This window comes from Pocillopora verrucosa, chromosome 8, assembly GCF_036669915.1.
Source record: "Pocillopora verrucosa isolate sample1 chromosome 8, ASM3666991v2, whole genome shotgun sequence".
NCBI lineage: Eukaryota > Metazoa > Cnidaria > Anthozoa > Scleractinia > Pocilloporidae > Pocillopora > Pocillopora verrucosa.
This window is the reverse complement of record NC_089319.1, coordinates 2,948,792-2,974,114: the sequence shown is the minus strand read 5'-3', so window position 1 is coordinate 2,974,114 and position 25,323 is coordinate 2,948,792. Positions and strand designations below refer to the sequence as shown.

Below are 25,323 nucleotides of genomic sequence, written 5' to 3'. Positions count from 1 at the left end.
TAGTATTGCATAGATATCTTCAATAACAGAATATAAGTTGCTAGAAAAAATATTGTCTTGGTGACACCTCAATAAATGTAACAGCAATAGGGGTAAAGTGTATATCCTTCAATGGCCTGGTCCTCAGAAAAGAGGATCGAGTCTTAGTGGAGCTCTCATCAAAGAGAAATAAATGACAGAAATGATAACCAAAAAGATCACACCAATTATCACTACCAATTTTAATAATCATTTCTCACATACAAAGAAATAACACGGGTTGTATCACAGTGCAATCTCGTGAGCCATGCAGGCTTATTTCAAGTAAGGATTTATTGCAAATACTCAAGAAATCTTGTTCATCTAGTTGAACTATTATGAATCTTGTTCTTAACTTTATTATTTAGCGTAAAATTTTTTTTCAAATTGTTCTTGTCATTTTTATGATGTTCAAAAAAATTTTCCAAACACGATAGATAATGAAATCCAGAAATTGGATATTACCAAAAAGTTTGTAATCAAGAAATCACGATATTATAGTGGATTTTATGGCAATTTAAACAATCCTTCAAATAAACCTAACTATGAAACATTTTCATTTTTTTGCTAAGGTCGTTGCCATATTTTCTCAGTAGTGGGAAGGATGAGGATAGAAATAACTAAATGGATTTTAAACAGATGGATTAACACGCTATGTGTCTTTTCATTCGTCTCCATTTTTCTTGGCATTTGTTTTTATCAGCCAGTTTCTTACATCGCTTACTAGATATGTGGCGCCGGCTGAAGGGATCGCAGTCATTTCTGGGGAAGAGTTTGCCCCGTACACCGTCTAAATATTCAGCTAATCTACAATTGCCAGCTTTGTTTGTTGAATCCATTTAACGCTGTTATACAAGTTGAAATTCACTAAGTTCTAGAATAAACAGCATTTACTGGAACGCTTTTTCTTATTCTTCCGGTCTGCGACAAGTGAGCGACATTATCATCCGCTAACTCTTTGCTCGGTGGGCTCCTTATATGATGGATTCTGAATGGCGAGGAACGAGAGCAGCATGTTGTCCCTCTCATTTTTTCTCTGAATTGGTGATTTAACAATGCATACACAAACGGATTGACAGTGGAATTGAAAAGAATCAAAATGTCTGCAACTGTTACAACGATTGCTCCAAAGTCGCAGGATATCACGTTAATCATAAAATAGATAAATGAACTCGTCCCCCAGCAGATTCCAAAGATGACACTGACGGTTATCACAGTTAGAGTCACTCGTTTTCGTACTCTCAGCACACCCTTTAGATCAATAAATATCACATTAACATTAGAAAGTAAACATCGATATTTTATCTCGTGAAATTATATAGTAACTGGGTGAGATGTGGTGTACTAGAAAAACTGATCGAGAGGTTTCGGGTTTAAGTCATGGCGGGGTCGTTCTGTTGTGTACCTAAACAAGACATTCGGGTGAGATGGCACCCGGAGTGTTTCTTCCCACCTCGAATTATGAAAGAGACATGTGCCAGAAAACTGTCATGGAGACTGCGGAGAGGGGTGTATTTGTGGAGGACAAGCCCTAGGGGTTAATCTTAGGAGAAGTGATGACTTCTTGTCGCTTCATGCCGATGAAACCAGGGTAAGTATCGGTAGAAATGATTCGGTTTTATCAACTGGGTTTATAATGTGAACTGACCTCCGTAAAAAGATTCTAAGGCTGACGCATGAGCGTTAGCCTTTCGTCAGTGCGAATCCGATGAAGGGCTAACGCTCGAAACGTCAGCTTTAGGGTGGCCAATTCGCTTTGTCAACTCAGCCGGTAAAACCGGATTACCTTGTAATACCCAACCCCCTACCCCCCACCCCCACCCCCACCCCTTCCCACGGACGCTGCACCACAGTTCCTTTTAGAACATTTAGTAAACCTGGCCGTACCTTTTGTTTGCTGCTGAACTGACTGTCCCCACCACAATTTTTGAACCACAAAAGGTGCACGACTCTGTAGTATAGGCCAATCATTATCAATAAGGGAACAACTGTCAAGACGAGCCAAGCCGTTTCCCGAGCCTTAATAATCCACTTCTCCGGATAGCTTAGAGAGCACTGTTGGCTTTTATCATCAAAGGACCTGACCAAGAACACCGGCAAATTGAAGATTGAAGAGAATATCCACGAAATAGCAATGATCACCTTAAGAAAAATCATAAAGTTTAGCCATTTCATTTTTATCGCTATCACAACATATGCGCGAGATGTCGAGAGATTAAGCGAAAGAAGCCGCGTACTGATCATATCTAAGCGCGAGCCCGGAAAACAGAGCCGGAAAGTCAAAGAGATGGAGGTGGATGAAACACCTGGAAACAAAAAGTGATTTTACGATTTTTAAGTTATTTGGATGGCACTTTTCAAGAGGAGCAAGCTAAGCAGGACATTATTTTTATAGTTTTATATATATTGCGTTAGTTTCGATTTTCTTTTTTTAATCATTGTGAATTTTAGCTATGTTTAAGTATAATATAATAAGATATGGCTGGCTTTAGTTTTGTTTTTCTTTTTTAATCAGTATGAATTTTAGCTATGTTTAAGTATCATGTAGTAGGATATGGTTGTAAATTGGTAAATTTTTAATTAATAACGTATGATTTTGTATGATTGTAAGCGCCTTGAGCAGAGGATACGAGTGCTACATAAATAAAGGTATTATTATTGTTATTATTTTCATGATATTTTTCCCGAAAATTAGGTACCACAATCAATAGAATATAAACTTGCCATAATACACATAAGGAATAATTTTTTTCCATTTTTGTTTTTTTTTCCTCTGTCATTTTTCTGTTGGTTTTCTTTTCATACCTGCTATGTAACCTCTCTGAGTAGTAACGGACAAAAATAAGAGAACTGATCAGGGGAAAGTAATCAAGTTGCACTCAGGTTAACAGGCTAACTACACTGTTAACAGACCTTAAGTCTACGCCTGGTGAGTTTTCCTTTTTTGTTAAATAGATACATGACCGAATAATATCGCTCAACCGAGATGGCAACCAGGGTAACAATCGAGGAAGCGCTTCCAACCCACGCAAGATTTCCACCTGTCACCAATTTGCACAGGAATATCCCTGTCAGCCCGTCAGGGTGGGAGACCGTCAATTTGACAAGAACTTTTGGTGCTATGAACACCGCGTACAAGATGTCTGCTACAGCCAGGTTGACAAGTAGATAATTCAAGGATATTCTGTGGGATTGAAAAAAAAAAAAAGAAAAGAAAAGAAAAAATGAGAATGAAAACAAAACTGAACAACCAACTCGCGGTATCGAGCAATTCCCGTTGAACACAGCAGTCAAACGTCTGCGTATATGCGAATGTTTTGATGAATAGGCGGTGTACTTTCACGCTGTCAGAATCATGTTATCTAATACGAGCAACAAACAACCACACAAGCCAGTAAAGCACGGAGCTTTGGGAAAGGTATAACTATTTTCAGTAAAGCTCAAAACACAATGGTAAATCCACCTAATACCTGTACTTGAATATGCTTTGTGTTCATGAATTCTGAGTTTTCCTTGTAGTACCCCCCCCCCCCGCCCAGCACCACAGTTTACCCCCCTCCCCCCCCCCGCCCAGCGCCACAGCTTCCTCAGCGGAAACTGGGAAACTGACCCTCCTGACACATAAAAACAGGTCGACGATGAAAATCATCCATTTTGCAAATTTTAGTCAAGAGTACTTAATTCCTATTCTCAAACGCCTCTTGTATCCTACATACCTCATATTTCGGTTCTTTTTTATGATCCAGCAAACAAGTGAGTTTCCTATCACATTTGTAACGACTAAAATAAATGATATTGTCGTTACGGCAGCTGAGGTCGATTCAGACATGGTGGAGAGATCGTATTAAGACGCGCTATCTGCAAAAAAGTAAACGGAAGGGAACAAATGAATAGCTAAATATATACCTGATGTTAACTACCAGGTGAGAATCTAACTGCACACGTCAAATAAAAATAAAAATCACACAAAAATGATCAGTGTTTTAGTATTTGTGTTTATTTTAGGTAAGTTTAGCACAGGCTGAGTGCATAGACTTTGAAAGGACCAACGTGGTTAACTATGGCCAATAGCGGGCGAGTTCCGCTCTAACGTCATTCTCTATACCATGCACCTATGTGACTCTCCTGTGACAAAATTTCTGCATGTCGCTGTGAGATGGGACTGCGGCACGAGGGATTCTTCCCTCGCGAGAAAGTTGAAGCCTCGCGAAACGCTGGCCGGTGAGGGCGCAAATAGATCACCACTGATCACGAGCCAAACCCCTTGCAAACCTTTCGCCGGCGCTACTGAGGATCCGAGCTCAATGATTATAGAAAACTTCATTGGTCCAAAACGCAGTATAATTGGATCCGTTTCATGGCCTTTCTAAGGATAAATTAGTGGAAATTCCGAATTATGTGATGCAGGACACGTTCAATTTTGGTCGGTTTCATTTTCACGGTCCGGTTTTGCTTCAAATGTTTCTCAGTTTTAGTTGAGCTGGTGTGTGTTTATTTGCTCTGGCTGCAACTGCAAATCTTACTGTCTCCTCGATATCGAACGAGCGGGTACACAACATTGCGCTGGTTTTTCTGCATGTTTCAGTAAAGTAAATTGTAAAAGGTTTTCAAGTTCCTAGCACGCTCGCTCTTACCTTTTTATAGTGAACTTGTTGTGCGATGATCAGCAAGGCACCTGTTCTTTGTCGATTTAAATGGCCTAGTCCTTTCAAAACCTAAAAAGCCCTCGCTTAATTAAAAATTATAGGTATATCCATATTAATGAGGAAGTTACTTGAACTGGAGACAGATGACTGGTCATGTTTTATGATCTTTCTCTAATATTGGGTATGTTCATTACTTTCCGAGCCGTGGTGTTTGAAATTGAAATTTACTCGATGAATTAGTTTCGGTTATCATCAATATTCTTTGCGTAGTTCATGTTGGTGCAATTCATATTTTCAGATTCGCTTCGAATTGATTATCACGTATGAGAGGCAGACAGAGGCTTGTCTCCAGGAACCATTAAACTATGCTTAAGTTTCAGGACAGGTGTCTCAGGTTGACGGAAAAAAGGAAAAAAGGAATATTAAACTAAAATTGAATATATGATTGTTTAATATGACAGATAATATTCTCTCGACCTTGAAATCGCTGCTAAAAATGCTTCTTATAATATTGAGTACTTTTTATCAGAGCGGCCTCATAAGTTTTAATGCTACGGTCTGTCTCACGTCTCAACTCCGTTGTCTGCGCTCGAAAAATTTCTTGCAAAGTCGGGCTAAACCGTTAGCGTGTTCGTCGATGCCTTTGAAGTGAATTTCTTGTTCGTTAATTATCACATGCAGACTATATATATGCTGTAGTACACTGATATTTTCCTTCGTTCTTCCATCTAAGGAATTAGTACTCAGCTGAATTGTGACATCCTCGTTTAAAGATTCCTTATACAACTGATTCAGGTTGATTCCAAAGAAATAATTGTAATCTCCGTTAAAATTCAGGCGCTGACAACGATATTTTTTTTTAACAGAGTCAGTTTGTCTTCTTCACTGATGTTTTTTTCAGTTTAGGCTTCTTTTCACTCTGTTACTAGAGGGGGGACTCAGCTGAGGGTTGACGATTGATTTTTTGCAATTTTGACGGTTGACAGTGATATTTTAGTGTATTCAACGATTAATGGTTATTTGGGAGATATTTTTCTCTGTCACAACACGTCTCACCGTTTTAGTTGCTTCTCCGTCTCCGGACAAAGTTATAGCAGCTTCGAGTAGAGTTTTTTTGTGGGTAGTTATTATCATTCGTTCTGTCGCTCTTTGCAATAAAATTGTCACTCTCTGTAAGACCCGTCGCATTTGGTGATAAAAAACTCGTCAACAAGCGACAAGTGGCACGGTCAGGAATAAGCTATCAATGCGGAAAGCTAGTTTTGAATATCGAAATATGAATTTAATATTAAAATATTTTCAAACCGTCAGATTAGGCAGAAATCAAAAGAAATGGCTAAAAAGTGAATAATTTTGACACTGAGAGACTAGTTTACAACTCCAAAGATGCTTTCGAGATCTGAAACTGACAAACTGTTCATAGCACACCCGCGCGCTAGAAGAGGTTGAAAGAGATCTGAAAGACTTTTAAGGCGTTTGACGGCTATTCTTGAGCTGCTCTTTTGATGATCGCCTGTAAAAATTTATCCTTTTTGACGGCTGATGATTAAATGTTTTAGGCAGATTGACGGGTTATGATTAAACTCCACTTCAAGCCGTGACTAGCTAGTGTTTTGTTAATATTATGTTGTAGTTTACTGTTGTCATTAGAAGTTGCGTCCCGCTTCTTCCTACGAAATTACCTTGCCAAAATTTAAGGATCTTAATGCACTTACTAAACTTGATTCCCAAGAAATAATTTCATGCTCCGTGAAAATTTAAGGATTGACGACGTCATTGTTTTCTATCTGTCCCAATGTTTGTTTTTATCATTGTGATCAGTTGTAGACTGCTGCTCACACTGTTAGTCAACTCTTTACTGGGCAAAGGATGAACAGATATTAACAACCTTCTAACAAACTGTCTTTAAACTGAAGCAGAAATGCAACTTGATTAATTCAACCTCGCACCAAATTAGAATGGAGAAAAAATCAGTCACATGTCATCATATCAATCATTCACAGATGTTTGTAAAAAGCCTACACTGTAAGAGCGCCACCTTACCTTTAAAAATTTAACTCATGGAAAACTACTGAGACAGCGATCATTAATTAAAAGAAATTCCAGACGATAAATCTTGAAAAGTGCGATGCACGTAGAAGTTCCCTCTCGGCATCGTGAAAAGCTTTGACAAATGTCCGTGGTGTTTATTTGAATCATCATGGAAAAGTTATCGCTTTTTATTTGTCATTGTAGCAGTACGTGACTTTCCTACAGTTAATTGACTCAGATATCCTGATTAATTTGTTCTCGTATCCTGAAAAATACATCATTTACATGAAATAGTCTAATGCATTTGCCAATATTGGCTGAAGATGCTTGGAATGTGTAAGATTTCTTATCCTGAAAGCAGTAAGACCAACGGCTTTAGGAAGTTCAAGATCACTAACCTTCAGTCCGTACACATAATTAGAGAGGGTTTTGAAGTATACTTTGCCGCGCGCGTGCTGCCGGAAGCGTATTCTCTAAAACATTACAGATCTTATCTTACCAGCACTTTATTTTCATTCCACGAACGGGTGGATATTTTTAGAGAAAAGATAACGCAGAAATGTAAGATTACTTTACAATGATGTAATTCGGAAAAACTTTGAAGATGTTTCGAAAACAGAAAAAACACCTTAACTACAGCGTAGTAACTTCTTTGTTGTTACGGATTCGTTTCAAATGCCCTCTTAATTGTTCCTAATAAGCATGCTCCCGATCTGAATTTTTTTCAATTAATATTGCGGTTTCTCCCGATAAATCTACCATTTTAAAATTTGAAAGACACAACGGACCGAACCTTCTTTCGCCTCGTTATTCACAACATATTTTGTTTTTTTTTTGCATGTTACCTCATTATCTCCTGTGGGTTTGTGCACCACAGAATCTTTGAAAGGGGCGGTCTTTCACGGACTTGATTTATCGTTAACTTCCTAGTCAATTTTTTTTCTATCGTCAAAGTAGAAAGCGTGATAAGTGCCTGTGTAATTGCTAATAGCTCTTTCGATACATCGAAATCGCCCTTTGTTCTTTCCTTTGACGTCATGATTTAAAGGTAAGATAGAAAAAGCTTTTTTTCGCACGTAATTTATCTAGGTAGTAAGTTTCTGTTTTCAATCACAAATACGCATAAAAAACATGGACTTTCGCTACGTTCCGTAAAAGTCTGGACAGAAAATTGTAAAACTTAATTTAATATACCAAATTCACTTTAGCTTCAATTAACGAGACGAATGTGATCGTCTGGAAATAATTAAGTGCATTTGATTTATCATAAATACATAAAATTTTGACAACCATCTTTACATTAGATTTGTTTCAATTTAATGACAGGAATGGGAGACTTCAAAGAGTCAAACTGAACAAAGTTGCATAGTTTGTTGGATAACGACCAAACCAGTGAGGTGTCTTAGATAAGACCCCAAATTCTCAGCATCTTACTGACTTTGACGAAGTTACTATGTTCTACATATCAATTCTCCGCACTGTCTATCACAAGTTTCTTACAACTTCAGCTTTAAGAATTTAGAGCAAAATAAAAAAATTATTCCGTGTTAACATTTTTTTCGAATCACCTTCATGCTGAACATTGAAATGGTATTGCAAGAATAAATTACTTATTGCTCACTCCTGAGAGTGAAAGGATTGTTGGCAAAATTACAATTTACATTTAAGCAAACCTTGCATAATCTATGAGGTAAGAAAGGTTTTTTTTTTCTCTTGAGCTAATAAGTTGAAAAGACAACAGGAATGAGAAAATTGAGAAATTCAGCTGGATCTCATCTCACAGCTTCACCAGTCACATTTGATCCTGCATTTTAATCCCTTCCTCAAAAGTGATTAACCTGTAACTTCTGAAAATATATCCACACAAAATCCAGCCAACTGGTAATGAGAACACTTAAGAGTTGTTATCTACATCAAACACCAAATTCTCAAAACCAATCCACAAGGAATTGTGTAGCAGCTAGAGGGGAGAATTAACAATCAGATCTTGGGAGTTAAATGCCACTAATCTTCCAGCTATGCAGTTTGGTTTATGCCCAGAAAAACTTAAACCCTTTAACTCCCTCAGGTGATCAACATGTACCTTCTTCCTATAAAATTCATAAATCATCTAGCAAACAGGTGATAAGAATACTTAAACTCATCAAGTAAAGTTGTTATCTTGATCTAACACCAAACACTCATCACTAATCTACAAGGAAGTGTGTAGCAGCTAGAGGGGAGAAGTGACAAAAACATCTAGGTCGTTAAAGGGTTAACTAACACTGAAATATCATATGTTCCTTCCTTATATCCCAAACCACCAATTTCTGTTGCTTCTTCACTCAAAGAAATGGTTTCTCAAGAACCTCAAAATGAGGTTCTTTACAATATGCAGTCTAGATAATGGCAGTGGTCATGTCTCCTTTTTCCTTCTTTTAGCAGGTGGCTGTGAGTCCTCTATGATGTGAGAGTTTTCAGGTAGTGATGTATAGAGTGGAAGAGCTATTGAATCTGATGTTTTGAGGTTTAGGGATTGAATGTTATTCCATCCTCTTGGGACAATCTTGGTGATTTCGCTGACAGCACTGACAACATTCTCTACAGCTTGTTCAATTGATTGTTCAGTATGGCTCACCTTAATTGCACTGCAAAGCAACGATTATGTATTTTAGTTTCTTCATTTTACAAGAGAAAACCTGCACAATGGAACAACAACAATGGGCAACTGGTGTTGACGGAACATATTGAGTAAGAGCTTTCTAACAATGTGGGAATTAATAATTACCACACATACAACCCCTCTGAGTTCTGATAAAACTCATCCAGTTTAGAGGAGAATTGTCTACACCTCTTACAAACCAAGTTTTAAGTCTATACTGTGGGTTATAGACCAAGTTTTTCCTGCTCATATTCATGGCCCAGGCACCAGGCAAACCAGCCATAAATCTGAGCAGAAAAAACAAGGTTTTGTGACTTGCAAATGAACCAAGAAAACAAAGTTAGTAAGATATTTATCATATCACTAGTTTAAAATAGAGGAGGAAGATGTCAATCAAAATAAACTCAAGAATTAAGCAGGTTGTACAGTGAAAAATGGCTTGCTAAATTGACCAATCACAGCTCATGTACTGACTGATAAAAAAATAATAAAATGGATTATTCTAAGGCTTACCTGCATGATCCATGCCCCAGTGTCATGAAAGAACAGTTAAGAACCTTATCAATTTCCTTCTTCAAGTTTACTTTCTTTAAACTAACTGGGATGGGAAATCTGCGATGAAAGAAGTAAACACAAGAAAAGACAATTCTCCATAATGAACTTCTTATACATTAACATTCCCTAGATGACAAATGTTCAAGATGAAAATTAAATTAAGCCTCACATTAGTTTATACATCTGATACTTGTCATATTACTTTAAATTACTACCAGTTTAACGTGTCATGTCAATTTGTTTCATTCAAATCATCAAAGTAATAACATGTCTGTGTTTAACCCTTTAACTCCCAGATCAAATTTGTACCAGTAATTCTTCTTACTGTCAACGGTACAATTGTTATCATGTTGACATTATGTTGACACTGTATGGAGAAATTCCATCTTGGTCACTCATGAGTGTTAAAGGGTTAATCATTGAATAAGAGAATGACCTGGGCAGCAATCAAAGTGGATCAACTTGGAAAGATGGATCTGTATTTATCCACACCATGAACATGTAATTCTGAATGAAAAGTGGAACTTTAAGTGAGGTATCTCTTTTTAAGAGGCTACATGTAGGTCAGAATATTTAATGTTAGTTCAATGTGTATCTAAAAAAATATGGGACTTCAACATTGTAAAATGTTAAATTTTGATAAACTTGAAAAACAGAGGAAAAAATTCAACAATGAAGTCCTCTCAGGTGCACAACTGCAATCCATTTCAATTATCTACTTTTTTTCCAAAATCCATGACCCTGTTTGGTGTTCTTGTGTTTCTTTTCAGTTTTAAAGTTTGAAATTACTCCAAGTTATTTTTGAAAATAAAAAAATCCACAGTCCACCTTGCTAACTATCAAACCACTTTTCGGACCAAATATGCATTAATGTACTGTGATTTAAAAAGGAAAGCATGTAGCACATAATAAATACTACAACTTACTTTTTCCTTGAGAAGAAAACTTTTCCTAGTAACTTGGGCAACAGATGGTAGATGGCATCATCGCAAATGAACACATCATACAATGAGCAGAGCTGTCTTTTTGTTTCAAATGACTGGTAATTCTTACGAAGCTTGGTCAGAGAGATTACCTTTAGGTTTGAAAAAAAAACATAACTGTGACTGCATATTCAAGTACCTAACCACTATGAAATACCGTATATTCAGGGTATAAACCTTAATTGTTTTACACAGGTGCCAAGTCTTGATAAGACAAGGTAATTAAATTTATTTTTCAGTCACCACCTGGAACAATCACATGTAAGTCTTAAAAGAAGGCTGATTCTTAAAATGTTTGCCTTCCATAAAAATACCAAAAAGTTGTTTGCTTTAAATATAATCCCACTAGTAATCAATCACCATTTGAGTAAAATTTCTGTTTTGCAAAAAAAAAAAAAAACAAACAAGACTTAAAAAGTTAGAGTGTATGCCAATCAAGGGTTAAACTTAAACTAATCTAAATACTTGATTAATGGTTCCTCTTTGCTGCTGTACACTGACACATATCTACATCTTTCCTTACTCCAGCATGGAAAAGGAAAAGAAAACTTTATAGAAAGCAGCTTCTTAGGTTTTCTAAAGATCAAAAAATTGTCCAAACCTATGTATAGAGATTGTTTAAAGGAAGGCTACAAACCTTTGCATAATGACTTCATATACTGAACTCACCTCAAGTCTCATTAGCACCAACATTTGCACAAACCTTTGCCGCTTTCTTGTTGTTTTTGTGTGAGTGTTCTATTCATTTCAGTGTCTTGCGAATACTTTCTAATTAAAATTCACTAGTCCGCACCTTGAAAATGAGGCTTGTGGGCGAAACTGGGTATTCTGATGTAAATATGCATAAAGCCTTATGCCAATCATACCAAATATATCCTGACCCAGTCATGCCATTCTACACTTTTCAACACTACTGCTACTAATGAAGATCCATGAAAATTTTAGTGTTACAACGACATTTCTCTCCCAAATATGATTGTCCATACCTTTTTGACTGTAACATCTTTTGATTTCAGTAGTTGCTTGACTTTTGAACTATCTTCTTTGGTAAACAAACAAACCTCTACATTCTCTGAATGCAAAGAGTATGGTAAAGGGCTGGAAAAAAGACGAAAATGAACTGTACTTAAGCATTGGCTCGTGAATAAAATTCTATCAATAAGCGCTTGACACCTCACCAGAAGATTTCGATTTATCAAGCTTGAACGTGAAGCTGTATATGTGAAGCAATCACGATGAGGATCGTAAACTGCCTTTTCGAATTTAACTTGGTAATATTTAACTAACACTCACATTCTTCTTGGTTTCTTGTCAGGGTTTGGAATCTTCTTTAAAGCTAAGATCAACAAAATTGTTTCGTGTTCATTCAAAAGCCGCAGCTGTTTGCCTCGTTTCTGACTCGCGAACTTCACAAGAGCAGGGACAGCTAGTTCAACCTGAAGAAGTAAAAATTAAGGAATGAAACTCTTGAAATGACAAGAAAAATGGCGACTGAGACAAATCAGCTCAAAGATAAACCTGTCTTCTCTCAAGTTGACTTTCCCGTATTGCCTTGGGCTTGAAATCTACCATGATGAATGAAGCATGTGGTTGCGCAACTTGAGGGTTGTTACATGAAGAATGGTCTGGCGATATTGTCAGCGGTCTCTATCATCATAATTATTTTTATTTATGCCTCCCTCATTTGTCTATTATTGACGTATGACCTCAAGAATGTTGCGTCCCGCGCCATAATAACTGACGTCCGTTTAAGCTTTGAGAAGAAATCTCTCCCCAAAGGAACATAAGTTTCAACAATATTTTGAAATCTCAACAACTACTTCATCATGGATAAAGCTAAAAGATATCCCGTGAGGAGCCTCATTTCATTCGACGCTTTGGAAAATCCATCGTGGCACTCAAGTACTCGTTCAAAAGAGACGCCGACGAAAACGGTTACAGAAATGATCAATAGCATCACGCAGTATCACAAGCGCTGGGAAAAAGCTGTAGCGGAGAACCGCTATCACGAGGATTTGATAAAAAAGGTAAAAGAAGATTTTCTCGTCGAGTTTGTTTTTCATGTCAATCGCGAAGAAGGACATGGAATCGCTACTTTCAAGGATACCGAAATCTTTCTTAGAAATTGTTCTTCTGAAAGACGCATGTCGGCTGGCAATTCCTTCTCCCTTGAAGAACAAGAAACAGTAAACTTAATTAATGCTTATGAAAGCTTGTTAGAAAAAATTAAGAGTGAAGAACGAACCAGTGATTATGGACTCCTGGAGGTCGGTTTACTTAAAGAGACTCACCGTTTGATACTACAGAATATTCCCCAGCCTGGAGGTTTAACAAAACCCGGAGAAATGAGTAACAAACCAAGAGTTACAGAATTTAAAGGGGAGATATACCACTACGCAAATCCTGACGATATGGAAAGTACAGTCATTAACTTACTTGACAAATACAACTTTCTCTATGATTCCTGTATCAAGGAGAAAGGAGGACTCAACGAAGACATTAATGTTTACAGCTTATTGAAGACATGTTCCTGGTTTTTGTTTGAACTTCTTGATCTGCACCCATTTTCTGATGGAAATGGAAGGCTTTGCCGCATTCTTAGTAGTTATTGCTTGTCAAAGCTTAATCCATTTCCCACACCAATTTACAATGTCTGGACAAATTCATGTAAAGGTGATTACATTGAAGCCTTGGTTGAAGCTAGGAAGTCACCAGACAGACAGCCTTGTGCTCTGACTACAATGATAATTGAGTGCAGCTATTATGGATGGGAGAAATTTTTCAAAGCCTTGCAAGGATCAACCGATAGAAATTATGTTGCAGGAAACTCCAGAAAAGTTGACAAGTCATGCTTAACTCAGTCAAACTCTTACAGTAATATCAAACATTTATTTGAAGTTCCTACCCTTCCTTGTGTAGCCTCAGTTCCTTGTTAAGATGTTTTCTAAAAAACTTTGAATGAAGGGGCATTTACTTGCTATCACTTACTTATACTATTGCTATATTTGTGCAAGTATTGTGAGTGTGAGTTTAAGTATGGTAAAGAAAGGAGCTGGGCCTTGGGGTTTGTGGGGCATCATGCCTCATGATCACTTTAGAAGTGTCTTCCACCAGCTTCCCCTATCCAGCTTTAATATTTCCCCTCCACAGTGAGTTTTTGTTGTGCCACTGTTTGATTGTACAGAAAATTTATTTTTGTATAGACTGGACAAGTTACTTTTATTCTATTGATAATATTGTATTTTGACTTTGGAAAAAATGCTTTCTATCACAACTTTAACCTTAGCATCCAATGCTCAACAGTTACAGTGTAGTCTGTTTTACTCTATTACAATTTCCCAAGAATGTAAAATGTATTTCTTTACACATAGTTTATGGTTGATCAGTAAGTAAGGACTGCATGGTGATTCTTCTATCAAGTGGATGAAAGAAGTTCAACCATTTGGTGGGTTATTGACTAAAAACAGAACTTATTAATGTTAAAGTTAAAGAGAAAGTTATGGTCACTTTTTGTAAGAATTATTCTTTTTTTGATGTCTTGGCTTATTTTCATAATAAATGAATTACTCATTAATTAAAGCTTATTGTCTATTCCTTACTGAGGTGAAACAAATCATGATGAATTTTTGTCTTTGATGGCTCAGGTTTTCAAGAATGTCACAGCCGCTGATTTGCCTTCTACAAAAAAACTGTTAATGGAATCCAGCACTTGGGTGGGGCATTTGAACACAATTTTGGCCCAGGGGGACCTGAATTCAAACAAACCAATCTTCATAGTTGAAAGTTCTCAAGGGTGAGAGATGTGAAGCTTTGAATAGATTGACACATTATGTGGAAATGATAGTTTGCCCCTTGTAACAAATTTGTATTCAGGGTCTCTCCTCTTTTTTGGGTAAAGAATGAAATATGAAAAACCAATAAAACCCAGTGACAAATTTGTTATTGATAATCATTATTCTGTAGATTGTGTGTGTGATATTCTCAGGTATCACCCAGTTTTTGCTGGGGATACTCAGTTGTGTGCTGAGTTTAGACCAGTTGCAAGCAAGAAAAATATTTGATGGATCTTAAAGATACAAATACATACATGGTACCTCAAAGTACCTTTCTCATGCCTTTCTGATGGGACAAATCATAAGTCTTTTGAAATACAAAAAATATGGATATATATCAAAAAATTTTTCCCACAGTGGGGAAAACAGTTATTGCCAGCAATAAGAAGATGCAGGGGAAACATGTTTGCTTTATGTCAGCTTCCTTCTCGAACCAAAACCTCCAAAACAAATTGGTCTGTCTATATGTAACACGGGCCCATGAAAAAGCTTATCTCACTTCCAGGTCTATACACAAACCTTGAGCCTACGATTATTTTGGGTTCTTGTCCAGCGTCTGAGGCCTGCATGGTGACATTTTATTTGGCGACTATACCGCTGACAAGGAGCTAAAATGACTCTGGGCTCGAGATTCCTGATATACCTCACCGCGCCCCCTACAGCCAGCTGATATCCACGAGGAGAGAGTATGGCTGCCAAGAATGCACACGGAAGTACTGATGATGAGAACAGAAAGAGACGACTGTCACAATACTTACCTTTTGAGGCAACTGAAACTCCTAAGTGGGGTAAAAAAGAAGATGTTTCAGTCCAGGAGATGATAGAAAAAATACTGAGTCATCTCAGAGAGTGGGAAGAAATCAAAGATAGATACGATGAAGAGCTGATCGACAAAGTCCAGAAGCAGTTTCTTGTCGAATTTATTTTCCACGTGAACATGGAAGAGGAAAAGGGTTTTTCAACTTTTGAAGAAACCGATAAATTTCTAACACATCTCTACGCCCGAGACGGTAGTTTGCAACGTCAACTCTCTATTAAAGAACAAGAAACTCTTAACTTAAGGAACGCTTATGAACATTTGTTGGCAAAAATCAAGAAGGAAGAACGATCGGGTGATTACGGCCTTGTGGAAGCAAGTTTACTCAAAGAAACACATGGTATGCTTATGAAAGGTATTAAAATCCCAAAAGGCATGACAAAACCAGGAATATTCAGCAAAATCACTCGAGAAGTGGTATATAAAGGAGAAAAATATGTGTATCAAAAACCAGAAGACATGGAAAGTGCTGTAGGCAAATTATTAGACCAATGCAATGTCATGTTCGACTATTGTATCAAAGATGGCCTCAAGGATTCTTACGACTTGTACTCTCTGTTCAAAACTTGTGCTTGGTTACTTTTTGAACTTTTAGATCTGCATCCATTTTCAGATGGCAATGGTAGACTTTGTCGTATTCTTTGCAGCTATATGCTGTCAAAGTTTACTCCTTTTCCAACCCCGGTCTACAATGTGTGGACAAATTCGTGCAAAGATGACTACATGGATGCTTTAGTTGCTGCCCGGAAGTCTGAACAGAGGCATCCTTGTGATTTGACAACCATGATAATAGAGTGCAGTTATCATGGCTGGAAAAAATTCAAAGATGCTATCAAAGAAAACACCCTTCAGGACAAAAGTGTTCCCTCTGGAAAAACATGTTGAGCTTGGACTCTGTTGAAATCTTAATTGTGAGCACAGATCAAGAGCTGCTGTCTTATGTGGTATCGGTGGAATTGCTAAATTATGAGTAAATCAACCCGCATAACACTTTCTGTGAAGCTCAGAAAATTGTGAACACCAGGAAAACTCTTAGAATATTTCTGGGGAAAAAGTTAATCACAGTCAGAAAAACTGAACCGCTGAAATTGTTATTGGATCATGGTTTGAGGTTTTCTTACATTTCTTGAACTTCATTTTGATTGATCATACACAATTGACCTGTCAGAATTATATCCTAATGTTTAAGGTTTCCTGAGCTTCATAGTTAAGATAGATAACCAATTGCACTCTTGGGAAGGGGCGCAGACTACTTCTTGGAAGTCACTGATGGACACATAAGGTTTCTAATTCTTGTCTTGGGGTGGAAAAAAACCAAACTTTATAAGGGGATTGAAATCATATATAAGAAGAGTTTGGAATCTCTATAAATTCAATTTATTTTTTGATTATTACTAAATTGAGAAATTAACTTTAAAAAAAACAATATGAAATATCTTACCTTCCCTTTAAGATAGGGATGTGAAGTTCTGATAGGATGGGATGGGAAGTTCCACTGACAGTTATCTACCAAGCTGTGCTCTTGGAACAATGGCTTAGTGCCTGAATCAGTAATCTGGAATGTCATGCCTTTGAAAGTTTTAATTGAAGCAAAGTTTTACAAGTTGCCCAAAGATAAAAGTAAACTACCTCTAGCATAGCTCACAAGCTCTGCTAGAGCACAGCCTTGTTTCAAGCCAAAGAAAACATCTTAGTTGACATCTCAGTCTGTATGTGTTGCTGACAGAAATTGAATTGAAGTTTTTTAAATGCCTATGATTAAAATGGTTTTAATACCTTTTACGCCAAATACATGTATATGTCAATTTTATCTGAAATATTTGTGTTTTAGAAAATTTTTCAAATTGGCATATATATAAAAATAAAGATTGAGGAAGAAAATTTACTACTTTACGATTTAAAAATAAAGGAAACACAATGAAACAAGTAGATGTGTTAATGTAACTGTTAATTCCATTGTACTCAACGCAAGGATTTTTTGAATTTTTGGTCACTTAAGCAATGATAAAATAGTTTTGCAACTCTTTAGGTGAGGAAATTATGTTTTAATGTAGAATTTTTAATTAAAGACTGTTACTTCAAGTAGGTGCAATAATGAAAATTTGGTGCCAGAAGTTAGGTTCAAATTTATTAGCCCTCTTTAGCTTGTAAGCTTTGTTAACCCATTTCAGGTCATGACGTAATACTCTAAAGGTTTGCATCTTTCAAATTTTCTTTCATTCGCATGCATATGTAGGCACAATTTACAAAAGATAAGATGAGACTTTCTCTGAGACCTGAAATGGGTAAACAAATCATACAAGCTAATGAGGGCTATTCAATGTCTCCTTCCAGTATGTGAAAAAGATTCTCAACTTGTTGCTTGTACTAATAACTGAAATAATTATAATAATAATGACAATAATGAAATAAAAGATTCATTTGATGATGTAAAAAGGTCTCATTATTGCGTATTATTTGAGTGTGGGTTACAGATAATAACAAAATACAATTTAGCTGAGGGCAGCAACACCTTTTTGCCATTTATGAAACATTAAGAGATAACCCCACAAATGTGTGTCAATTTTATTCTTGATAGGCAGTGTGTTTTAAGCAAACATAGACAAATAGCCATTAAAAATTATCATTAAAAGTTAAAAAATGGGGGAAGTTGAGCTCAACTGAAATAGTCAAGATACTCCTTTCACATCAAGGTTATTTGATGATAGTGGTAGAGGTCTATAATGCTTTTTTTCTTGCATTTGGAAATTTTCAAGTCTTTAAGTTATACAACAGTATGTGTTATTGGATATTTAATTTGTTCACGAAAACTTAAAATGCATGTGCACTGTGCAAGACTCGAAAATACCTTTGAAGTTAACTTCCACTGAGAAAGACCAATAGGAATCCAACAACAAAGCTAGCTGAATTGACTATATTTTAAATGGCAGTGAAACCTTTAAAACATTTATTTTGAGAGGCAAAACCAAAATATCGATTGATGCTAAAGAACAAGTGCACAGATGAAGCAAACATGAAATGAAAAAGAACATTAAATTAATGTGATAACATTAAGAAAATTAATGATCAGATCTTTGAAGTGAAGGATTTACAGAATGTCAAAATCAACCATAGGGACACTTCAGGTTTGGGAGTTACTCTAAGGTGTGAATTTGTTTGGTAAATGTACACTGTACACAGGTGTTGTTGTCAACATGATTTTCCCATTTTAAAAACTCTCTTCTTTACTGTACATTCAACACTGCTAAGATTTTTCATACCACCTTTAAAATTTTCATTTTTAGCCCATCACTTGTTGATTCTCTTTCACATCTGGATTCTTATGAATGTCTTGAAAAAGAACAAATATTTATGGAAAAAGATGATAATGTCAATCAAATGTGATGTATTTGACCTCGTTTTGATTCAAGTTAAAGAACTACATTAGCATGAGCCAGATACTTCTCTGAGAATATTTGTATTGGAAAAATTTGTACTCATTTGTACTCTACAAGAGAAAATTCAACTGATGTCAAGGACAACTAGATGCGATGATGTTCTATAAAGCCCTAAACAACTTACAGCTGTTCTTGCTTGTAAATATCATGGTACCCTTGAAAACTCAAAGAAGCAAAAGTCATGTCTTTTTTGACATAAAGAATTCTTACAGAAATAATTTTCAATGAGAATCTTTATTGGTATTTTGGACTTTGATGGAGACAATTGTCCTGTATTGGTCAACCTTTACACCGTTAAAGGCACTGTTAACTCTTTAAAACCCTAAGAGTAACCAGCATCTAATTTCTCCCAACAATAATACTGCTGAATCACTCACTAAATTCAGGGGAATAAAGGAAATGATCACCGACCTAAGAAACTTTGATTGTCAAGGTAAACCAATTCTCCTTCTTAGTCCCAAAGGCGATGTATATAGAACTGTTTGCAGGGTTGTAGATAGGAGCCAGCAGCCAGTGAAGTACACCAGCTTCTCTGCTAGGTTTCACCAGCTACTTTGATTGCTTCAAGAGCCTGTGCAGAGATGATGTTTATCAGGTCGAAACTTGGGCTCAATAAAAATATAAATTTGCACTGCCTATCTTTTCTGAAAACATAAAAAGACTTCTGACTGATATGATGGGGACTGTCTTTTTGACAAATCTTGCTGTGATGGCTGGAAAGTACACACGATATGACGTTTTGTCCGCCGTATAGGATTTTGAAATATGATTACATAATTATGCAAGCAGGAAACTGGGAAAGAGGAGTTTTGGGACCACTCCGGACCCACAACCGGTTACCGTTAAAAAAGCTCCGGCTACTTAAACCCTTAAAGAAAACCCTAAGTAGGGAGAATAAGGATACAGAGATTAGAGTGCCAGGGTTAACAGGTCACACTGATCAGTAAGTTTTGAGTTCTGCTTGTGCAGTTAGAGAGTCTTACCATAAGTCTTAGTAGTATTTTTATAGTCTTTTACTGTTTATTTGAGTGACTGCTTTTCCTTGATGATGATCTCCCACGTCTGCCATCTTTTGAAGATGGTCTTGGAGGGGAGACTAATCGTCCTAAAGGTGGTGGAGTGCTAGTTCTGGGCCTTGAGTCTGGTGTGCGAGGGATCTTGGGTCTTGAGACAAAGGGGGATTGAAATGTAGATTTACCTGCAGGAGACTCAACCACTTGAGGGGGTGGCCTTGAACTTCCATCAGAAGGGGTTGGGTTTGCTCCTTGCCTGGTACTTGAAGGCCTCTCCTCTGCTGCTCCATTTGTTGTCGGTCTTGAGCCATGCCTTGATTTAGATGATGTTGTTGGCCTGCTCTGTTGTCCAGATTTTGGTCGTATTGTGGAAGTTAATGGTTGGGGAGTATTATCCTGCATTGCATCTGTTCCTCTTGCTCCAGGAGTGGTGGGTCTTGTTAGAGGGTGATTGGGGTCAAGAGGAACTGGAAACTTTTTCTTGTTCTTTGGCTGCTGAGATAGATTAGAATTTGGCATATCAAACTCTTTCCCCAGTGCGACGAACATTTGTTTTTCTCGGTTCCAGGTGTACGCAACCACTAACCCCACGTAATGCGCATGCTCTCCGTTGCGAAATTTTCAAAATGGCGGACAAGCCAAAGAGGGAAATAAAAAAAAACAAAGCGATTTTGCAATGAATACTCAACATACACTCTCGTTAGAAAGGCGAATCCACGGACAAAAGATACAAAACTGTATGGTATTGAGATCGATATGATATTAAATCGATACCGAGGGCCCGTTTCCAACTTGCTAAGAAGTGTATTTAATTGCCTTCCACCACGATCACTAGCTTTCTTGACAGCTTTCTGAAGACAGAATACTTTCTTTCTGAAGACTTCTGATATGCGGCTATTGATTATTACACCTCGTATACCTGACTGTTCAAACACTTTGTTTACGATTGTTGAAAGGACCGACTTTTGGTTCTCCGTCTTCGTCTTTAAATTTCTTTGAAATAGTATAGATTAGTGAGCTGAAACGAAAAATTAATCAAGGAAGTTTACGAAAAAACCAGCAAACAAGCTTAAAAAAAGGCATTTATTTAGACTTCAACGAACTTCACAAATCTTACTTGTTTATCTTGTAAGCAAACGATGGCAGATTAATTCCCGAAGCGCTTTCTGAGTTTCCCGATCCCTCTCCTACTGCTTTCACGCTTAAAAAACAGGAAAAGATCAAAAGGAGGAAGATACAGCTGTTTTGAAACGCCATTTGACGAGGGTAAATCTGCTTTTTGTTCGACACTTTACATATCAAAACAAAGGAAATTTGTTCCTCTTTTTGATTCTGGCGGTACATTTTTAACTTGCGCCTGCGTAAAAGAGATATCGCCCGAGACCCTTCGCTCGGTCGTGTTTTGACCAAAAACGCCTTGTTAATTTCACGCACCCGCTCGGAGAAAAGGTAAAAATGACGAGGGAAAAACTTTACCTTCAAGTTAGAAAATTAGCGAAATAGAAAGCCACAATATTATAGTTTAATATTTCAGAGGTACATTGAGTGCTTTTTCCGTAGAGAATCCGCACGATGGTAAAACATTCGAAAATTACACTCGATTTGAGTGAGGCGTTGAAGTGGGCGTGGTCACTACATTCATGTTAAGACTATTTGTACCCCATGAGTTTGATATGATTCCATAACAAGTATGGAGTAGCTCGCATACGGACGTATGTCTTGATTCTCATGCCCCAAGCTCACATACGGACGTATCTCTTGATTCTCATGCCCCAAGAGATCACTTAAAATTCGCAGAATTTGAGAAGCATCTTTGATACACTTTCTCTTCCCTCAAGAGCGTAGACAGAGGTTCATAAGCAGAGCATTTTGTATTGGAACATAGTCAATTTAATTTCTCACGTGGCTTTGAATGGAAGGAGGTAGATTTTAGTCAAGTCACTTTTCTCGACGCCAGACGCTAAAAGTTTTTTCTCAGAAGTTGGTGGAGGTAGATCTTCAAGGTTAAGCAGCATACTGTATATTGTCTTGCACGACAGTGAACAGATTGAGGTGGTAGGCGTAACTGAGTCTTTGGAACCATCTTGCAATACTTTCTTCCAATTTTGGGGAATAGAAGAAAGAATGCTATAATATTGTAAAAAGTTACATTTTACATTGAATTGATTGCAAAAATAATTAAATGGAAGGAAATGGCCCTCGCAGGAGTCAAAAAGGTCCGAGATTTGTTTTATTCCTGCTTGATACCAATGAGGAAATAACTATTTCGTTTGGTGAATTTACGAGGGCTAATATTCCACTTCTCAAGTGACTGTCTAGAGAGCAGCTAAGCAAATCATGGATAATGTATGCATTAACAATGCTGTCTCGTTGTTCACGGGTAGGTGCTTGGGTCAGATTCCACCTTAATGCCTGTAACAGAAACGCTTTCGCCCTTTCCGGCAGAGAAAGCAGGTTCATCTTTATCTTTTTATAGTCAAGAGATTGTTTGTACGAAACATCCACCCTTGCAAACAGCCTAGGAAGTTCATCATTAATGACAGATGCCCTTGGCATTGAACTTGCTGTTCCTGGCTTGCTAACATCTAAAGACTCTCTAACAGAAGGTGAAAAGAGCCTCATGCAAATGTCTTGAAGGTATTCTGGTGTCACCATTTTTCCGCGGACAGCATCCTCCAGTGAGTCCACCAATTCAGCAGCAACACCTATGAGCTTATGGTAATCACCCTGTATTTTAAGGTATCTCTTTTCAAATTGGGAAAATCTCTGTTCCTTTGCTGTCAGCTGAAGTTGTAGTTTCTTGAGTTGTTCATTGTGCAGTTTCCTTGCTCTCTCTATCTCTGTGAAATTCCTCATAAACAAAGTATAGAGCTGTGGCTTTTCCTCTGACGTAAGAGTTGCTGCAAGAAATACTTGCAAGTCTCTCTTGAGATCAGAACTGGCAAAAAGTGGTTTGAGAGATGGATGAGACGTAGGGTCAGGAATAAATGGCCATGCATAATAAGGAAGGAAATCTTTCTGAAAAACTCTGCGTATCTGCAATTCAAGATAGCCGCCAGATTTGTCGAATGAATTGTTGCTATGAATTGTTGCTATGATGGAGCTGACCAAAATTATAGCAGTCTCATACTGTCCTCTACTCTCCTCTCCTGTGTTGTCTAACTTCTGCTCCATAAATTCCAAGACATAAAGGTTTATTACTCATCAGCCAAGAAAGTAATTCAATAGGTAAATGCTCCTCAGGGTATATCAGAAACTGCAATCCGTACTTTCGGCTCACGTCAAACGTGTGCAAGCCACTTCAACACGTCTGGCAGGAAAAATCCTGAAATTAGACACAAAGGAGACTTTGGAGACAGCTTGGCACCGAAAATATGTCAGTCCCATGTTGATAAAACACTACCATGAATTCACGTCGGGCCGGAGGAATCGTAGGATTCTTGTTCCACTCTGTGGAAAGTCGCTGGACATGATTTGGTTGGCAGATCAAGGCCACACTGTTTTTAGCGTGGAAATGATCCGAAAAGCAATTGAAACGTTCTTTGAGGAGAAAAAAATTACTATACGACGTAAACACCGCGCATACTTCAGCCGGGGGTACCTTATACTGATAGAATGCAGTATATTTGATCTGTCACGAGAGGTTTATCACAACAAGTGCACTGTGATCACAGTGATGAACGAAGCCCGTCTGAGACAGTACGTGGACGTTTTATTGACATCTTTGCAATCTGACGGACGATATTTTGTGAGGACTTTCCGCTGTGAATCGGGGAAGAACGAAGGCGAATGGGTCAGTCATCTTCCAGAAGATAAACTTCTTGAGTTGTACGGTGATCGATGTGAGGTGGGACTGGTCGAACAGGACGACATAAAAAACGATCCAGCCCTTTTAGAGACATACGCGACAGCTCCTCAGCAGTCAATATTTTATTATTTTGTAACCTTAAAGTAACATTTTCGCGCATGAGTGCGAGCGGTTCTCGTCCTTTCGACCACTTAGCCTCACGCAACATTTCATACCTGTGTAAAAACAGGGACTGGATCAGAGGCACTCTAATTGTGGATAAGGAGTGTCTCCTAAGTTAATGGAGACTTTTATTAGGTCTTACAAATGCTTATCCCAAGCACTCCATTGAGCCATGCTCTCTGAGAGCGTGAGATGAATTCCTCTTTAGGAAAGTTTACAATATTTTCAATTTTTTTTTAATCTGCATGAAGCCATTTCTGCCCCGTCACTAAGGCTATTGATTGACCAATAACCAAGGTTACCATGAAGTACTGCTAACAGTGGAATATGTAAAGGGTAGAAAGCATGATCTCAGGTTAATTAAGGCCTGGGTCACCCTGCCTTTAACTCATACTTTTCAAAAAATTGAGAATAACTTAGCTATTTTGCGAGGGATTTTTTTCATACTTGGCAGAAATGTGTATCACTACCATCTCTCTCGGACTGAATTGTGGCAGCGTAATATGATACTCTCAATAGCCAAAAACAGTTAATTTAGGCGCCAAATTCGTGGATTGCTTTCTTGAGCAAACTCCCACCACTAAACACAAGGCAAATCAAAATGCAGTTATCGCTGTGAATATTTGAGACGCTTTTCATTGATTTCCCACTTGGAATGGCTGCCAAAAAAAAGAGAGATGTGCTAGGCAGATTAAATCAGGTTTTGTCTCTGCGAAGCTGCTTCCTCTATCATGGTTTTCGCCCGAAAACATCTTAGCCTTTACCTGGTTCCAACCGCTGTCAATGAAAGTAATCCTACAGGTTCCCATTTATTTGGAAAAAAGACAAATTAAAACTGTTTAAGAGGTGGGAATTTTGAAAACTCGCAGTCACGTATTCAACTTAGTGTCCGCCATTTTGACACGCAAGTGTTCAGAAGCAATTAAACTTACCTAACAACTGCTTTGGAGGATTACTTTTGTAAGTAAATTGATCTGCTTCTTGGAGAAATTGTTCCAAAGCATTCAAAAGCCTGAATTTTGATAGACACCATAAGTATACATATCATGATATGATAGAGGATTTATCAAGCTAAATTTAATTTCAAAATTGAATGATATATCCACAATGAAACTTTTTTCTATGCATTTGTTACAAAACATGGTACTTTTTTCTATGCATAAGTTACAAACATTGTAAAACGCTATTAAGCTCTAGAAATGAGCGCTATATTTTAAATTCATGTTGCATTGTATTTGCAGTGAAGTCAATGAACATGTTGAGAGCGGTGTTTAGAAGTCTTCGTAGGTTCAAAAGGGTTCTCTTTGGCTTTAAGATAGCGATATCAAGCCATTTTTTAAGGAAATGAAGATAGCAAAGAAAATTTTAAATGGTTAAGA

General features: G+C 37.4%; 5 protein-coding genes and 1 pseudogene across 6 annotated transcripts; 3 read left to right on the top strand and 3 right to left on the bottom strand.

The window, feature by feature from the left end:
- Positions 1 to 219: 219 nt before the first annotated feature.
- Positions 220 to 6,840, bottom strand: LOC131791071 (QRFP-like peptide receptor). 2 transcript variants are annotated; one of them, XM_059108387.2, is made up of 5 exons: positions 6,708 to 6,840; positions 3,735 to 3,876; positions 2,932 to 3,202; positions 1,906 to 2,160; positions 220 to 1,269 (listed from the first exon to the last, which is right to left on the bottom strand). In XM_059108387.2, the coding sequence occupies exons 2-5, from the start codon at positions 3,845 to 3,847 to the stop codon at positions 886 to 888; spliced, it is 1,023 nt and encodes a 340-aa protein (XP_058964370.2). In that variant the 5' UTR covers positions 3,848 to 3,876; positions 6,708 to 6,840; the 3' UTR covers positions 220 to 885. The 2 variants fall into 2 exon arrangements, with proteins under 2 accessions (XP_058964370.2, XP_066027375.1); XM_066171278.1 differs by lacking the exon at positions 6,708 to 6,840 and adding an exon at positions 4,653 to 4,718.
- Positions 6,841 to 7,989: 1,149 nt separating this feature from the next.
- LOC131791044 (ribosomal L1 domain-containing protein 1-like) lies at positions 7,990 to 12,477 on the bottom strand. The gene is made up of 6 exons (XM_059108356.2): positions 12,393 to 12,477; positions 12,168 to 12,310; positions 11,861 to 11,972; positions 10,818 to 10,966; positions 9,850 to 9,948; positions 7,990 to 9,322 (listed from the first exon to the last, which is right to left on the bottom strand). Exons 1-6 carry the CDS (start codon positions 12,444 to 12,446, stop codon positions 9,091 to 9,093), a joined length of 789 nt encoding a protein of 262 aa, XP_058964339.2. The 5' UTR covers positions 12,447 to 12,477; the 3' UTR covers positions 7,990 to 9,090.
- A 108-nt stretch (positions 12,478 to 12,585) lies between these two features.
- Positions 12,586 to 14,453, top strand: LOC131791053 (uncharacterized). Its single transcript, XM_059108366.2, has one exon. The coding sequence runs from the start codon at positions 12,701 to 12,703 to the stop codon at positions 13,808 to 13,810; it is 1,110 nt and encodes a 369-aa protein (XP_058964349.2). The 5' UTR covers positions 12,586 to 12,700; the 3' UTR covers positions 13,811 to 14,453.
- Positions 14,454 to 15,392: 939 nt separating this feature from the next.
- LOC131791057 (uncharacterized) lies at positions 15,393 to 18,122 on the top strand. Its single transcript, XM_059108372.2, has one exon. It carries the CDS (start codon positions 15,396 to 15,398, stop codon positions 16,407 to 16,409), a length of 1,014 nt encoding a protein of 337 aa, XP_058964355.2. The 5' UTR covers positions 15,393 to 15,395; the 3' UTR covers positions 16,410 to 18,122.
- Positions 18,123 to 18,459: 337 nt separating this feature from the next.
- Positions 18,460 to 23,148, bottom strand: LOC136282860 (uncharacterized). The gene is made up of 3 exons (XM_066170816.1): positions 22,215 to 23,148; positions 21,992 to 22,101; positions 18,460 to 20,571 (listed from the first exon to the last, which is right to left on the bottom strand). Exons 1-3 carry the CDS (start codon positions 23,146 to 23,148, stop codon positions 19,975 to 19,977), a joined length of 1,641 nt encoding a protein of 546 aa, XP_066026913.1. The 3' UTR covers positions 18,460 to 19,974.
- Positions 23,149 to 23,206: 58 nt separating this feature from the next.
- LOC136282859 (thiopurine S-methyltransferase-like) lies at positions 23,207 to 23,929 on the top strand (annotated as a pseudogene).
- Positions 23,930 to 25,323: the final 1,394 nt, after the last annotated feature.